The sequence below is a fragment of the Mus musculus genome, chromosome 15, assembly GCF_000001635.26.
Source record: "Mus musculus strain C57BL/6J chromosome 15, GRCm38.p6 C57BL/6J".
In the NCBI taxonomy this organism is placed as follows: Eukaryota; Metazoa; Chordata; class Mammalia; order Rodentia; family Muridae; genus Mus; species Mus musculus.
Genome location: NC_000081.6, coordinates 99713996 through 99728597, shown reverse-complemented (window position 1 = coordinate 99728597; position 14602 = coordinate 99713996). Strand labels below are relative to the sequence as shown.

The 14602-nt window shown below is 53.6% G+C and overlaps 2 protein-coding genes and 1 long non-coding RNA gene across 3 annotated transcripts; 1 reads left to right on the top strand and 2 right to left on the bottom strand.

The window, feature by feature from the left end:
• Nucleotides 1–461: 461 nt before the first annotated feature.
• Cox14 (cytochrome c oxidase assembly protein 14) lies at nt 462–2980 on the bottom strand. The gene is made up of 2 exons (NM_183256.3): nt 2750–2980; nt 462–953 (listed from the first exon to the last, which is right to left on the bottom strand). Exon 2 carries the CDS (start codon nt 943–945, stop codon nt 772–774), a length of 174 nt encoding a protein of 57 aa, NP_899079.1. The 5' UTR covers nt 946–953; nt 2750–2980; the 3' UTR covers nt 462–771.
• A 603-nt stretch (nt 2981–3583) lies between these two features.
• Nucleotides 3584–11011, bottom strand: Gpd1 (glycerol-3-phosphate dehydrogenase 1 (soluble)). Its single transcript, NM_010271.3, has 8 exons — nt 10950–11011; nt 10269–10446; nt 9324–9464; nt 8364–8502; nt 7920–8032; nt 6430–6663; nt 6036–6142; nt 3584–5407 (listed from the first exon to the last, which is right to left on the bottom strand). Exons 1-8 carry the CDS (start codon nt 10988–10990, stop codon nt 5311–5313), a joined length of 1050 nt encoding a protein of 349 aa, NP_034401.1. The 5' UTR covers nt 10991–11011; the 3' UTR covers nt 3584–5310.
• Gm16537 (predicted gene 16537) lies at nt 4124–13064 on the top strand. The gene is made up of 3 exons (NR_155353.1): nt 4124–4281; nt 6438–6684; nt 12759–13064. It is a non-coding gene; the product is annotated as a predicted gene 16537 (long non-coding RNA).
• The last annotated feature ends 1538 nt before the right edge of the window (nt 13065–14602 follow it).

The following is a 14602-nucleotide window of genomic DNA, read 5'->3' as shown; positions in this document are numbered from 1 at the left end:
TTTGATATTTGGTCCCCAAATGGTAGAACTGTTTGGGAAGAACTGGGAGTGTGACCTTACCAGAGGAGGTGTGTCACCAGGGGGGTGGTTTTGAGGTTTTAAAAACCCGCCATTTCCAGTTAGCTCTTTGCCTTGTGCCTGTGGATCAGATGTAAGTTCTCCACTTCTCTAGGGCCATGGCTGCTGGCCTGCTGCCACGCTTCCCACCACGGTGGTGGTCATGGACCCCTCTGAGACTATATGCCCCAAATAAATGCTTCCGTGAGGTAACTTTTTATGGTTTCTTTACGGCAGTAGGAAAGATACTGCCAGGCATGATGGTGCAGGCCTTTAATCCCAACACTTGGGAGGCAGAGGCAAGAGGATCTGATCTCTCTTAGTTCAGGCTAGCCTAGTCTTTTATAGAGTCCCAGGACAGCGAGGGCTATATAGACCCTGTCTTGAACAAACAAAACAGGAAAGAAAGAGAGAGACCAAGCTTTTAGAGAACTCAAAGCCACACCTCTATGATCCATTTACTCTCTGGGTACACAGAACCACTAAAACACAAACAAAGCAAAATATTTAATCTCTGTAATAAACCTCACCCTCACATTCCCATTTACTTGATGGCCTCCATAAACTGTCAGAACGGCACAAGCTAGTAGCACTACAGAAACCAAGGCATTTTAGCCCAGCAGGTTTGAAAGGCATGGGGGCCTAGTTCTTGCCAGGGTTGACATGCAGGAAAATCTTTTCCATTTCAGGCCGCAGGCCTCACGCCTCGCTGCTCTACAGGACTCCTGAGGTCTTCTGCTCTTCTGCAGCCTGGCGCCTGGCACTGCGCAGCTGGAGGTAACGGTAGGCTCGTACACTGCAGAGGTAACCCCCATACACAGTGAGGAGCATCATCGAGGCAGAGAAGGTCTTGTAGCCGATATCGGCTAGCTGCTTGGCAGATGGCATGTCTTCCCCTACAAAGACAGATTGGAGTTGGTCTGCAGGATAGGCCTCTCCTCCTTCCCGGAGAGCCATTCCTTATTTTCATCTTCACGGATGCATCCTATGCTGGTGACTCCTGTGTGGCTGCTCTTAAAAGAGTTAAGCATGGGGCTGGTGAGATGGCTCAGTGGGTAAGAGCACCCGACTGCTCTTCCGAAGGTCCGAAGTTCAAATCCCAGCAACCACATGGTGGCTCACAACCACCCGTAATGAGATCTGATGCCCTCTTCTGGAGTGTCTGAAGACAGCTACAGTGTACTTACATATAATAAATAAATAAATCTTTAAAAAAAAAAAAAAAAAAAAAAAAAAAAGAGTTAAGCATGGCAGTTTCAGAGCTCTGACTCAAAACATCTACACCCGAGGTACAGAAGGCCGGAAACAGGTGTATATGATGCGATGCCATCAGAGCTAACACAGGCTCTCCTTATTTGTGCTTAAAAAGTGACCAGCCGGGGCTGGAGAGATGGCTCAGTGGTTAAGAGCACTGACTGCTCTTCCAGAGGTCTTGAGTTCAATTCCCAGCAACCACATGGTGGCTCACAACCATCTGTCATGGGATCCAATGCCCTCTTCTGGTGTGTCTGAAGACAGCTATAGTGTATTCATATACATAAAATCCAGAAATAAATCTCTTTAAAAAAAAAAAGTGACCAGCCCACCCAGACTATACTAGGAATCAAACCTGGGTCCTCTGGAAGAACAGCAAGGCTCTTAACTGCTGAGCCATCTCTCCAGCCTCAGAACCATATTTTAATCAGGCTACTTATTGTGGTAGTGAAATTCTCCCGAGAGAGGACCTGAAGATAGACTTGAGGATGTGTGTGTCTGGGGGATCCTGCCTGTAGAGTGCCAGAGTCACTTCGCCCTGGTGAAAAGCTAATTTCACCTTGTTCACTGATAGAGAAGATTTGAGTATGATTTAAAGTGGGATGTAACTCAGTGTAGCAGGCACAAAGCCAGAGGTTCAGTCCCCAGAACTGCATTAAACAGAGCATGTGGTATATGCTGGAAATCCCAGCACTCAGGATGTGGACATGAGACCCTGTCAAAAACAAAAAACAAAAAAACGGGGGGGGGGTGTGAAACAAAAAGAAGCAAATCCGAGATAACCTCAAAAACAAACAATAAAACCCTGAAGTTAGAAGCCCAGATACAAGGATTAACTTTGGAAATAAAAGAAACTCTTGAGACTGGCAGAAGGTTTTCATCTGATGGGCATCCTTTACAAAACAAATAAGGATCAAAGCCCTAAAACCACCCCAGCTTCTGTCATTTAGCCCTCTTTGGAGAGACTTGGTGTCCGCAGAAAACAACTTCTGACTAACGGAGCCCAGAAAGGTAAGCTATGAACCCCATATTCTGTAGGATCAGAGAAGGTGGTGAGGACCTCAGAGAAATAAGTGGCTTTGAGGGACCGTGAGGAGCTTTGGGGTTGAGGCGAGCAGTTTCAGAAGGGAGGACAGCCAGGCCGCAGTCACACCAGGAAGGCGGTCGGACTATGACAGCCGGGGAGCCAGCAGGGGCTAGCACAGCGCAGGGACTAGGAGCCGCGCGCTCTCAAGGGCACAGGCCGAGGACGCGCGGTGCGGGACACAGGGGAGCGGAGGGGAGCGCGGTGCGGGGCACAGGGGACAGCAGGGACTCGGAACGGGGAGCAGGGGAACAGCGTGAAAAGCGGCGACACGGGGAGCAGGGGGCGCGGTGCGCCGAGCAGGAGAGCGTGGGGGGAGGGCGAGTGCGCTTGGCCGTCCGGCCCGCGGCCTACCTGGAGGCTGCAACTCGGCCGCGTCAGAGCGATGCCTGCTCAGTCTGCCACTCGCAGAGTCGCGCGGCCGCCGCAGGGCAGGAAGAGGCAGTCACCAACGCGCAGCTCCTCAGCCACTGGTGCTCAGCCCCGCTCCGGACCCGACACCCCCTGCGAAAACTCGCCCACTAAAGCGAGAGCCAGCCTTGAACTTCCGGCTTCTACCTCTCTCTTACGCACGCTCAGTCTAGCCTTCCTCTCGGAAAGGCCCATTGAATTCTGGGGGGTGTGGTTCTGGTCCATCAAGAGCGCTCCTTGGAAAACGGGAAAAATTTTAGCTCAGAATTAGCCAATCCGCAGTCTAAGTTCAGTGACGTAAACTGTAGCTAGGTAGATCCTCGGAATTCTCCAGCGATGGGCCTAGCGCCCCCTACCGCCTGGAGCGGCCCTTTACAGGGTGATCCGGAGGAACCGACCTTAGCTGGACCAGCACTAGTGAGGCCACAGAATGGGTGTAGGGGGTGAGTCGGGGGATGGGAGGGTGACTCGCTAATATTTCTGCCTTGTGCGCGACCTCCTCGTAGGCAGGCAACGTGACAGACCCTGTAAGAAGCGCTGGGAAGACTGGCTGACAGCTTGGGTGGAAGAGGGGATACGAAGCACAAAAGGGGACGGGGGTGGGGTGGGGGGGTGGAGGTGGGGGCTGTGAGCAGAGTGGACGCCAATGCCGATTGATGCCCGAGTGTGGCTGCTATTAAACAAGGATGATTTTTTCCACTTCTTGTCTTACATTGAGTAAAACATGCATGCAGTGATACATGACCCCACACACTGCCACATAAACTCCCCCAACTCTTCCAGTTTCTGGAAAAACCACACTTTATTGGGTAGACAAGTGGCCTGACAGAAGACCTCAGATTCACAGTTGACTGACTGAGCAAACATAGGTTAAGGTGTTGGAATCTGTCTGCATCCCGCCCCAGTCTCCCGGGGAACAGCTCTGAATTGAGTCATGCGTGGGAGGGTTCCAGCCCAGTCGGGATCGATGACAGGGCCCCCCCTCTTCCCCTTACCCGACAGCTCTGACCTTCACTAAGACGGAATTCTTAAAGGCTAGGAGCAGAGAGGGACCTGGCACCTTAATGTGTTAGTTTAATATCAAGCTGGCCAGAGCCACGGTGTCCCAGTTGCTGCCACACAGGAAATGGAGACCCCTGGTGGAGAGAGAAACCTCCAGCTATTTATAGCTAGCGCTCCAGGCTGCTGATCTGTGACATTCTCTTGCTGCCACCCAACTTTGGAACAGGGCCAGTGCAAAGCAGTCTCCCATCCCCCTCTGATCTCCCTCACCCCAGGGCAGGCAGTTTTCAATTGTCCTTCCCTCGAGTTCCCCAGCTCCTGAGGTGTGTGGGTCCGATCTCGCGAGGACCTTGTTCTGTTCCGAGGACAGCTGGCCTTGGACTAGGACCCACCAACCCTTGTGGAAACCTACTGAACCTTTGAGCTGCTCCTTAGTTCTAAGCCTACAGATGCCGGGTGGCCTTCCAGGCTGGGTGAGAACGACTTGGGCAAAAGGAAAGGGCAGAGTCAAGAATATGGGCTGACAGCCCTGAGGACGATAAACTATAAATCCTACATTCTGTTAGACGTGAAGTTGGTGGTGACTGCAGAGAGAAGCGGCCTTGTGGGGAGGACCCTGAGAAGAAAGGTCAGCAGTAGGAGGGGCTGGCCGGGGCCGGAGCTCCTGACTGGGGAGGTGGACAAATAGGAAGGTCAGGGGAGCCTGAGCCATCTGAGCCTGCTGTGAAAAGAGTGTAGCTCTGTCAGCAGATTAGATTCCTGCTCCCCAAAGAGGGTGCTGGCAGCTGGGTGCAGGCAAGGGAAAGCTGGGAAAGGTCACACAGGGTGGGGAGGCCCTGACAAAGCTCCAGGAACCAGGAAGTCTCTGGGAAGAATGGAGCGCCCCAGGGCCAGAGATGCCTGTGGAGAGCAACTCTTGTGCCAGAGTAGCCTGGGGGAGGGGGAAGTAGAGGCTTCTGAGGAAGCAAGTGTTGCTAGGAGAAGTTAGAGTGGGGTTGTTTGAGAGCTTTGTATTTTGTTAGCAAACAGTGAGATCGTTGATGTTGTGTGGGGCCTGGCAGAGGTCGGCCAAAGGGTCTCTGGGGTCTGTGTCAGCTCAGGCATCCAGACCCTTCCCTTGGCAGCCTTTGCCCCATCTTTCCTGTGGCTGAAGTGCTTCTTCAGTCACTTAATGGGACTTGGGACCGGTTCCCAGTGTGTGTGAGGCAGCAACCGGCAGCCCTTGACTTGGCGCCTTCCCTTCCCCCAACCCCACCCCTGGAGCAGGCACCACTGGGGCTTAGTTCTACACTTCCCAGAGGACAGCAAGGAAGTGTGGATTCTGTGGCGAGCATCTCTAGGTGTGTAGCTGAGCCCCGCAGCCTCCTGTCCTCAGGGTCCTTCAGAGAGGACTCTGCTAGATGGGGAGTCCTGGAGACAGTCCTGATGACGGGTGTCACGTGCTTCCTTCCGCTTGTCTCCGTTGGGGCAAAGGGGCTGCCTGTCCTGGGCCCTGGCCCCATTCACATGTGTTCCGGGTGGTTCTGCAGACAGCGGATGAATTCGCCCACTGGCTGGCCCTCATAGCACACTTTGTACACCGCAGTGAACAAGGGGAACCTAGAGAAAAAGAGCCTCAGCTTCACTCCCTACACACAGTCCACCCTCAACATGCATGCCCACCCAGGTCCAGACTCAGTGCTAGCTCACCACTTCCCTAGCCTCCCGCAGTGGGAGTTCAGCCAGAAGCCAGCTCTCTGTTGCTACCTGCCAGGAATCTGAATTCCTGGCCCTGGGATTTGGGGTCAGGTTGCCATCCACTCTGATCTTTAGCATTCTGCACTTGCTTGACTCAGTCGCATGCAGGCTTTAAATATTGTTTGGTTTTTAACAAGTAAACCATTCAATTCTCTGGACCTCAGTGTCACCGGTTGTAAAATGGGTCCAGTATGATAAAGTAGCAAAGATGTAGTTTATGTTCTATATACTGGTATACTAAGCCAGTTGTTTCTTATCATCCCCGCTTGGCTATTCCCTATATCCAAAGCCATGAGCCAAGAAAGGGGAGACCATGCAAAAGGGGCTGAGCAGCTAGTGGAAAGAGGGTGGACTGGCTGAAGATACTCGGCACCCAGACACTCCAAGCTCTCTCTGTCCATTGCACAGGTTGTGTGGGGTTCAAGAGGATGGGGAAAGGGGTGGCAGTCAACCTGTGACTCCTCCCCCAAGGGCGCTGGCAAACACTCACTTGTCCACAAGGCCCTTGTGTTGGAGAATGCTGTGCAGCTCCCGGGCTGTCTGGGGCCCCTGTAGCTTCTGCCCATTTAGCATCTCCTTCTCCAGCTGCTCAATGGACTGTGGAGAGGATGCCACGAGAAGGGAAGTGGGAGAGGGCGCTGTGTGAGCAGCAAGGTCGGGTGGGAAGTGGGATCTTGAGGGGGTGAAGGAGTAATGGCCCCTGTTCCAAACAATTTCTCCATTCCCGTGGTTGAACGCAGGGCCTCATGCGAACTCTGCATAGGTAAGTGCTCTACCACTGAGCCACATTCCAGTCAGTCACTGTCCATCTGAGACAGGGTCTGGCTGCCGGAATACCTGCCCCGCACATCACCCCTCCCCCACCTTGACATCTCCCTGCCTACCTTTCCAGTTCGAGCAAAGGCCTCTGCCACCTTGCGGTTCCGCCCCCCATAGCAGGTCGTGATGAGGTCTGCGACCCCGCAGCTCTCCAGGAAGGTGGCCGAGGACACAGTGCCACTGCAGAAGAGCTTGGCGAAGGCGATCATCTCCATGAGCCCCAACCGGATCACCGCCGCCTTGGTGTTGTCACCGAAGCCAAGCCCATCACAGAAGCCAGCCCCAACGGCCACTATATTCTTTGAGGAGTAGAGACACAGGTGAGAAATTTGCCTCTCCAGAGGCTCCACTTGGAGCCTTCTGCACCTCCCCATGCTGCATGTATCAGCCTTGGCAAACCCATCAATGAACCATGTAGCCTCCTCTTAAACCAAGATCTCTGCTTCCTGCTTTCCCATGTGGTGTGTGCCTTCCCAACACCCACGTGTGCGCGTGTGTGTGTGTGTGTGTGTGTGTGTGTGTGTTTGTGTGTGTGTGTGTGTGTGTGTGTGTGTAGATATATCTGTGAGCTTATATGTGTGGAAGTGATTGACATGGTTTTCCTCTCCAGTGTTGTTAATAATAATAATAATTTGCCAGACAGGGTTTCACTATATAACTTTAGCTGGCCTAGAAATCTCTGTAGACCAGGCTGGGCTCAAACTCACAGAGAACCACCTGCCTCTACCTCCTACGTGATGGGATTAAAAGCGTACCTCACGATGCCCAGAAAACCTTGGTTTTGAGATAGCATCTCTCGGTGAACCTGGAGCTCACTGGTTGAGCTTGACTCTCTGTCCAGAAGGCTGCAGGAACCTCACCCCTCTGCTTCCTCACTGTTGGAGTTACCACTGAGCCTAGCTTTTCAGCATGGGTCCTGGGGGATCAAGTCCTCACCAGGCTTGTGTGACAAGCTCTTTACCAACAGAATCATCTCCCTAGCCTTGCTGGCCTTGAACTCAGAGATCTGCCTACCCCTGCCTTCTAAGTGCTGGGATTAAAAGAGTGCACACCACCATCACCTGGCACCTTTTCTTAATTTCTATCTCATATTTATTCTTGACATTCCCTGTGAGAGTCACTCTTCCCCTACCCCCTTTTTCTTTTCAGACAGTGCCTCACTATGTAGTCCCTGACCCGCCACTAACTCATAGAGATCTGCCTTCCCTCCTGAGTCCCCCGAGTGCTGGGATTAAAGGCATGTGCCACTATAGTTCTGGCCATCTGTTCCCTGTTGTTGTGTGACAAGCTCTTTACCCTGACATCTCTTCACACTGGACCATCACATAGACTCAGGGCTGGATCCATCTCAGAGGAGGTCTAAGGGGGGTGGAGGAAGAAGGACCCACTGCTGACTGGTTAAGGTTAAGAGTCAGCAAGCCTGGATGCCCTGCTCTGAATGGGGCAGTGGTGATGCTGCCCAAATGCCAGAGTTGGTTCCAGCAACCTGAAAGAGCTCAGCTGGGCCCGCTGGCGGGCTTCTCCTCACTCCAAAGCCATCTCCGTATCCTCTCACCTTCAAGGCCCCACAGATCTCCACTGTGTCCACCTCTTGTACCACAGTGATGCGAAAGTTGGGTGTCTGCATCAGGTCCTTCAGGAGCTGTCCCTGGGCCGGGTCCTTGCAGCCTAAAGTAGAGAAGGGGTGAAGCTTGGAGGGACAACCTCTTATTTTGATCCTTAAGATGGTCTGTTGGACTCTTGCTGTGTTGCCTAGGCTGGCCCAGAACTCCTGGGCTTCAGTCTCCTGAGAAGTTGGGACAACAGGTGCATGGTACAAAGTAACAACTCAACTGTCCCTCACATAAACAAGACTCACAGCCCCATCCCCGATGTCCCACCCTCCCCTCCCCTTCCTTCCCCTCCCCTCTGAGGCTTTCTTCTTTCCCTGCTGTGGAGGGACCGATAGCTAAGGGCTTGGGCAGCAGCTGGGGCTGTGTGGTGTGTACAGAAATCTCACCGATGGTCGTCTCACAGAACTTCTCCTCAGCCACCTCGCTGGCAATGTTGGCCCCCATCAGCACGCTCATGGGAATGCCAAGGCGCTCCCCAATCACTTCAGAAATGAGCTTCAGCCCGTTGGGGCCCTCGTCTACCCCCTGGGCAGAGGGTGGAGCTCAGGTAAGCTGTCCTTCAGGCCCATCTGTGCCCCTTTCCAGAGGTTCTGCCCCAATCCTACCCAGCCCAGACTTGCTGTGAGCATAGCAGACAGCAGTGACCAACCCATCTCAGCAAACTCCCACCCACACACGGCTTATCCAGCCTACCTCTTAGAAGCATTCTACTCCTTATACCCCCAAGGAACCCCCTAGACACCCCAACCCACTTCTTTTCTAAGACATCTGCCTCCAAAGCTATCTTGTCTTTGTTAAGTAGCCCAGCAGCTGACACCCCCCCTCATCCCCTCTCCCTCTCCTTCTCTCTTTCTGTCTTTCTTTCTGCCTCCCTCCTCCCTCCCCTTTCTGGGGAGATTGCTAGGGATTGAACTCGGGACCTCATGCATGCTAGGCAAACTCTCTGCCACTAAGCTATACTTCAGCCCCAACTGCTTGCTTGCTTGCTTGCTTGCTTGCTTGCTTTTTTTTTGGGGGGGGGGGTTGGTTTTTTTGTTTTTTTGTTTTTTCGAGACAGTGTTTCTCTGTGTAGCCCTGGGTGTCCTGGAACTCACTCTGTAGACCAGGCTGGCCTTGAACTCAGAAATCAGCCTGCCTCTGCCTCCCAAGTGCTGGGATTGAAGGTGTGTGCCACCACGCCCAGCCCCAACTGCTTTCTTTACTCTCTCCAAAGCCAATCCCTCCCATCTCCATCCGGGTTGTCGGTCTTGTTCTGTATATTCTTTTATGTGCTCTTCTATCTACCCCCACACCCCACAAAAGTTAGCTGCACCTCACCCCCAAACATGCCAAAGCGTCTCTGGTACCTTAATAAGAGATATGCCAATAGTATTGGCCTTCAAGTGGCCCTTGAGCTGGTCACAGATCTTGCCAATGAACTGATGGGGTACCACAAAAACCAGGATGTCAGCGCCTGTTGCAGCCTGGACCACGTCTGGGATGGCCACCTGTGAAGGAGAGCAGAAGCTCTCGTGTGCCTGGTAGACCTCTCCTAGTCCCAAGGGGACCCCCTTGCAGAAGATCTCCAAGCCAGTGTTAGGGGAGGGAGGGTTTTTGAGACTTTAACAGGAACTATCAGAACTTCTGTGTTCCCTGTCCCCAGCTCTCCTGGGGCACTGAAGCTTCCTAGAACACGCCTGCCTCCACGCTGCCACACGTTTAGCCCTTGGCTATGGGTCAGTGAAGACTGCCAAAGGCAGCCTAGGCCTGGCAGGGGGAAGAGGCCAACTAAGATTTCATCACTGCTGCGTCTTAGGGGCCCGAACTTGGCAGTGGGAGCCCCAGTCTCCCTGCGGACTCTCTGTCCCCCCTTTCTAGGTGAGGAGAATGCCATATGGATTTGACCAAAGACCAAAAGTCCAATGATCAGCCTTCAGATCTGCTAATAACCAGTGAATGAGTAACAGGGTTAGAGTTCAGGGCAGGCAGGAGAAGTTGGACCCCGAGTCCGGGAGCCTGAGAACCAGCCTTTGGTTGCCATGGAGACCCCTCTTTTCCACCTAGCACCTCTAAGGGGTGGTACATTCAGATTCCAGAAAGATTCCAAAAGAGTAATATAGGGGCTTAATGGGGGAGGGGTACTCCAGGCCTAGAGCACCCCGCCTGCTGCTCCACCAAGCCAGCGGGCGCCTACAGTGGCCTCCTCCCCTCCTCTGGGAAGGAGGCACCTCGAAGTCACTTTTGCGTGTTGACTGAGTATACCCTTTCCTTGCCTCGCTCTCTCTCTCTTCTCACATCGAGTTGGAGCTCACCACATTGGGGGGCAGCTTGTGCCCTGGCAGGTATTTAACATTCTCGTGCTGAGTGTTGATGATCTCAGTTAGCTTTCTGCCCCCGATGTCTTCCTCAAACACCCACATGGTCACCCGTGGGTCAAAGTGTGCCAGCCGGCCTGCATTGCTACCCACGATCTTGGCAATGGCTGAGCCCCTGGCGGGAGAGGAAACACAGGAAAGTGGACTAGGGTGACAGGGAGGAGGGGGAGGAACTCATAAAGCTTGTTGGATTTTTTTTTACCTCCTGCCTCTCACTCTCACGTCACTCCGCCCCCCTACTCCCACCCTGGTCCCCTATGATGAATGTGTCTCCCACAACTGGCAATAGAAGATTCAATCTATCCAGTCTTTGCTGCTGGGGAGGTGGGCTAGCCTTCCCTACACCGCGCAGGCAGCTTCTCAGGCAGGGAAGGCAACAGCACTCTGCTCACCTTCCTGTGGTGAACAGGTGCAGCGCCCAGGCGGGCACAGCCGGGAGGCTGGGCACAGACTGTCCTGTGTACCGTAAGCACTGGAGACGGCAGCAGGAGTCCAGCTGGCTCCTGAGGGCATTTCCTACCCTCTGCCCGCTTCCTGCTCACCCAGCCTCCCTCCGCGGAGCCCCTCAGCCCTCGGAGAGCCCTTCCCTCCCCCCCTGCCCTTCACAGAACCACTCACCAGTTGCCAGAGCCGACAATGCAGACTTTCTTGCCAGCCATGGTGCTGCTTGCTGCTTCTCTGCCCCGGCGGGTGTGGGCTCCGAGTATTTAACTCCACCACACGTGGGTGCAGCCAAGCTCCGCCCCTGAGGTGGCCCAGAGGCTGGCACCCAGGGACTAGGAGTCTGGCCTGCAGAAAGGGTAGTAAAGGGGACAGACAGGTGGAGAACAGGACTGAGGCTGAGGCCAGGCCAGCTTTTCCTCTCGAGTTCCCAGCTGACAGTGCTGGCCAGCTTCTTCCCTCGTTTGGCCTCGGCTTAGTTCTCCACCTACGTATTGGTATTGAGTCTGGTCAAGAAACAGTAACACCCCCCCCCCCCCAGCTATCACACCCCCCCCCAGCTATCACACCCCCCCCCCCCAGCTATGCCTTCAGTCTCCAGCACTGAAATAAACTGCAACTGACAGGGCTCGGCATGGTGGTGCATGTCTTTAACCCCAGCGCTTGGGAAGCAGAGGCAAGAGGGTCTCGATGAGTTCGAGGCTAGTCTGTTTCAGAGAGAGAGAGAAAAAAGCACTAGCGTCAGCAACAGCGATGTTTTCAAAGGCAAACGCCTCATCGCTCTCGCTAGCTAGCATGTGCCTCCCCCAGATCCTCAGCTGTTCCACTCCCATGATGTCCCATGATGGTAGCTCCACCACGGGCTCTGGGTGAGAGGATCAAGGGATGTGAGCACCTTCTAGGGAATAATACTACAATACCACATACACAGTAAGGGGCTGCTTTGGTGTATACCCCCACCCCGACCAAGGATTAAAATATCTCGGGAGAAAATGGACATAGTGGTGCACACCTTTAATCCTGGCGTTCAGGAGGCAGAGGTAGGTGAATCTCTGTGTGTTTGAGGCCAGCCTGGTCTACAGAGTGAGTTCCCAGATAGTGGGGGGGGGGGGGTTACATAAAGAAACCCTGTCTTGGAAAACTAAAAATAACAAGGTCATCTTGGTTACTTGCAGGTCAGGGACCCACAGGTTGCCCCTTCACCTCAGATAATCTCCGTTTGAAGGTCTCTAAAGGGAAGGAAGGTCAAAGGCCACTGGTGACACGTGGCCCACCCACACTCCTTCCAGGCTTCAGGAAGGGCAGAAGGTGGTGGCCAGCACATGCTCCTGGATAAGCCTGATCTCCCTTCAATTTCTTCTCTCAGGCTCTGCTTATCCCACAGGGACCCTTAAATTAAACAGCTGGTTACAGTCTCTAGACAGGGCCAGAGAAGCCAGTTACAGCAGCAGCCTCTAAAACTCAAGGGTAGCCATGTCTCCGCAGCTCTGTGGTCTCTGATGCCGGTGTGGGTGTGTAGCTTTGGGGGAGGGGGAGAAAGGCAGGCCCATATCCAGCAGTTTGGGCTCCATGGCACCCACAGACATCTGTTTGACTAAGAGGAGGAACTCGGGTTTCCAAGTCACTCTGGAAAGCGCAGCGCAGGCTTCTCGCCCTCCAGTGCTGCACCTTGACCCACAGGGCAGGCGCCACTGTATGCTCATGTGCAGACCTCCTGGCTTGGCACACCACTAATGGAGTGTTGCCACCCACCCCCCCAGGCTGCCCCTGGCCAGGGACAGTAATCAGCACTAGGTTAGAGGGGAGTGTCACCAATGCCACCAGCGGCGAGGAGAAGTGGGTAGGAGGTCAGGATTGGAAGCATGTCTTTTTCTCAGCTCGGGGATTACACAGAGGCAGCCTATCATGGTCTCGCGGCCAGGCAGTCTCTAATGATGGGGAGAATCACTGAAATCAATCAATAGCTAGTTGTTTTTCTTCTATCAGATTCTGCCTGATGCAGAGCTAGCCTCCCACAGACCTCTCCTTTATCACACTGGCACAGAGATGAAGGCTCCGGTGCCAGGCCGCCAGCTGGGAGCGCTGATTACGAGGGGTGGAAGAGAAAGGATGTTCCTGTCCCTGGCACATATGATAGGAACCCTAAAGAATGGGCATTTATGCCTGAAACGGATCCTTGTTTTTGCTTAAATACTCCCGCCTCTCTTTGCCCCTACATCCTATTAGGCTGTGTGGAGAGACAAAGCACGTGGCCATTCACGAAGGAATAAAGAGAATGCTCGTTAACAGGAAGTTGTCTGTGCCACCAAAGCCTCTCCAAGAGCAGGCTGTGCCGTATCTGCTTGGAATTGATGATTCATCGGCCACTCATTACACGTGCAATTAGCCTGGGTAAAAACAGATGCCAGCTCAGTCACCCGCTCTCTCTAGACCCAGTGATTACACCTTTTTTTTAACCCTCTCAACTCAGAGAAGCCAGGATGTTCTAGATTGGCAGCAGACAGACAACACTACTCAGCAGACCCCCAGCTGCTCAGTGGGTAAAATTTTATTCACTTTTTTGTGAAATAGTGCCTTTGTAATCCTGGCTGGCCTGGAACTCAGAGACCCTCCCGCCTCTGCCTCCCTAGCGTGGAGATTAAAGGCATGTATCAATGTACTGATGAGTAAGATTTTTCAGCTGACTACAGGATGTGGCAGTGGCTCATCCAATGTTCCACACTTTCTTGGGCAGGAGTGCAGTAGGAGGTTGTGAGCCCCCTGGTGGAAGCAGGTAGAACTGCAGGCATTGCCTGCTTTTCCCAAGGAGCATCTCTGATGTCTGAGCAGCCAGCTAGGCAGCCCTATCTACTCAACACAGGACTAAAGCGGCCATCCACACTGGGTTTAAGAACAGACTTCTTAGCTGGGCATGGTGGCGCACGCCTTTAATCCCAGCACTCGGGAGGCAGAGGCAGGCGGATTTCTGAGTTCGAGGCCAGCCTGGTCTACAAAGTGAGTTCCAGGACAGCCAGGGCTACACAGAGAAACCCTGTCTTGAAAAAAAAAAACAAAAAAAGAACAGACTTCTTACACTGGGCGCTGTAATGGCACACATCTGTAATCTCCACTTGGGGAGAAGGAGGCAGTTGCATAGTAAGTTTACGGTCAGCCTTGGTTACATACACAGGAATACAACACAAAGAGAACCCTGCTATCTTGGGGCTGTCCGTGGAACCTGAAAAGCATGAGGTTGATGGGTTTGTATGGGAAACAGAGAAACCTGCTGTCACCGGGGCCTTGGCAACAGCTGGATGGGCATGCACCCTAGGGAGAACAGAGCCCAGTTTCATCAAGCTCAAGGGGCCCACAGATGCCAAAGGACAGCTTGTTCCAGCCAGCAAGTGACCTGGAGATTTCAAGGACGAGGGAGACACCAGCAGTGCCACTGCCTTGTCTGTTCATGATGGAGGTGGGAGGGACTATCCCAAGGGCATTGCTGAGGTCACAAGCCTCTGATACGACCTAGAGTCCCCGGGGAAAAGACTCATTTCCCCAGACCCCCAGAGCCCAGTACAACTGGAGATCACCAGTGTTCAAGAAACATCTCTCAAGTAAGAGAGCCCTGGGCAGCCTAACCCTGATGGCACTACAGTAGTGACTCCCCGGACAGTGGGGACCCACAGCGACCCCTCCAGACTGCAGGGACCCACAGTGACCTCTCTAGACAACAGGCACCCACAGTGACCCCTCCATACAGCAGGGACTCACAGTGACCCTTCCACACAGCAGGGACCCACAGTGGCCTCTCCAGACAGCAGGCACCCACAGTGACCCCTCCAGACAGCAGG

Coding starts and splice junctions, on each gene's coding strand:
- Cox14 (NM_183256.3), bottom strand. CDS start 945: ATGCCATCTGCCAAGCAGCTAGCCGATATCGGCTACAAGACCTTCTCT.
- Gpd1 (NM_010271.3), bottom strand. CDS start 10,990: ATGGCTGGCAAGAAAGTCTGCATTGTCGGCTCTGGCAACTG. Junction 8,503..9,323: donor TTGGCATATCTCTTATTAAG/GTACCAGAGACG, acceptor CCCTCTGCCCAG/GGGGTAGACGAGGGCCCCAA. Junction 5,408..6,035: donor CACAAGGGCCTTGTGGACAA/GTGAGTGTTTGC, acceptor CTTTTTCTCTAG/GTTCCCCTTGTTCACTGCGG.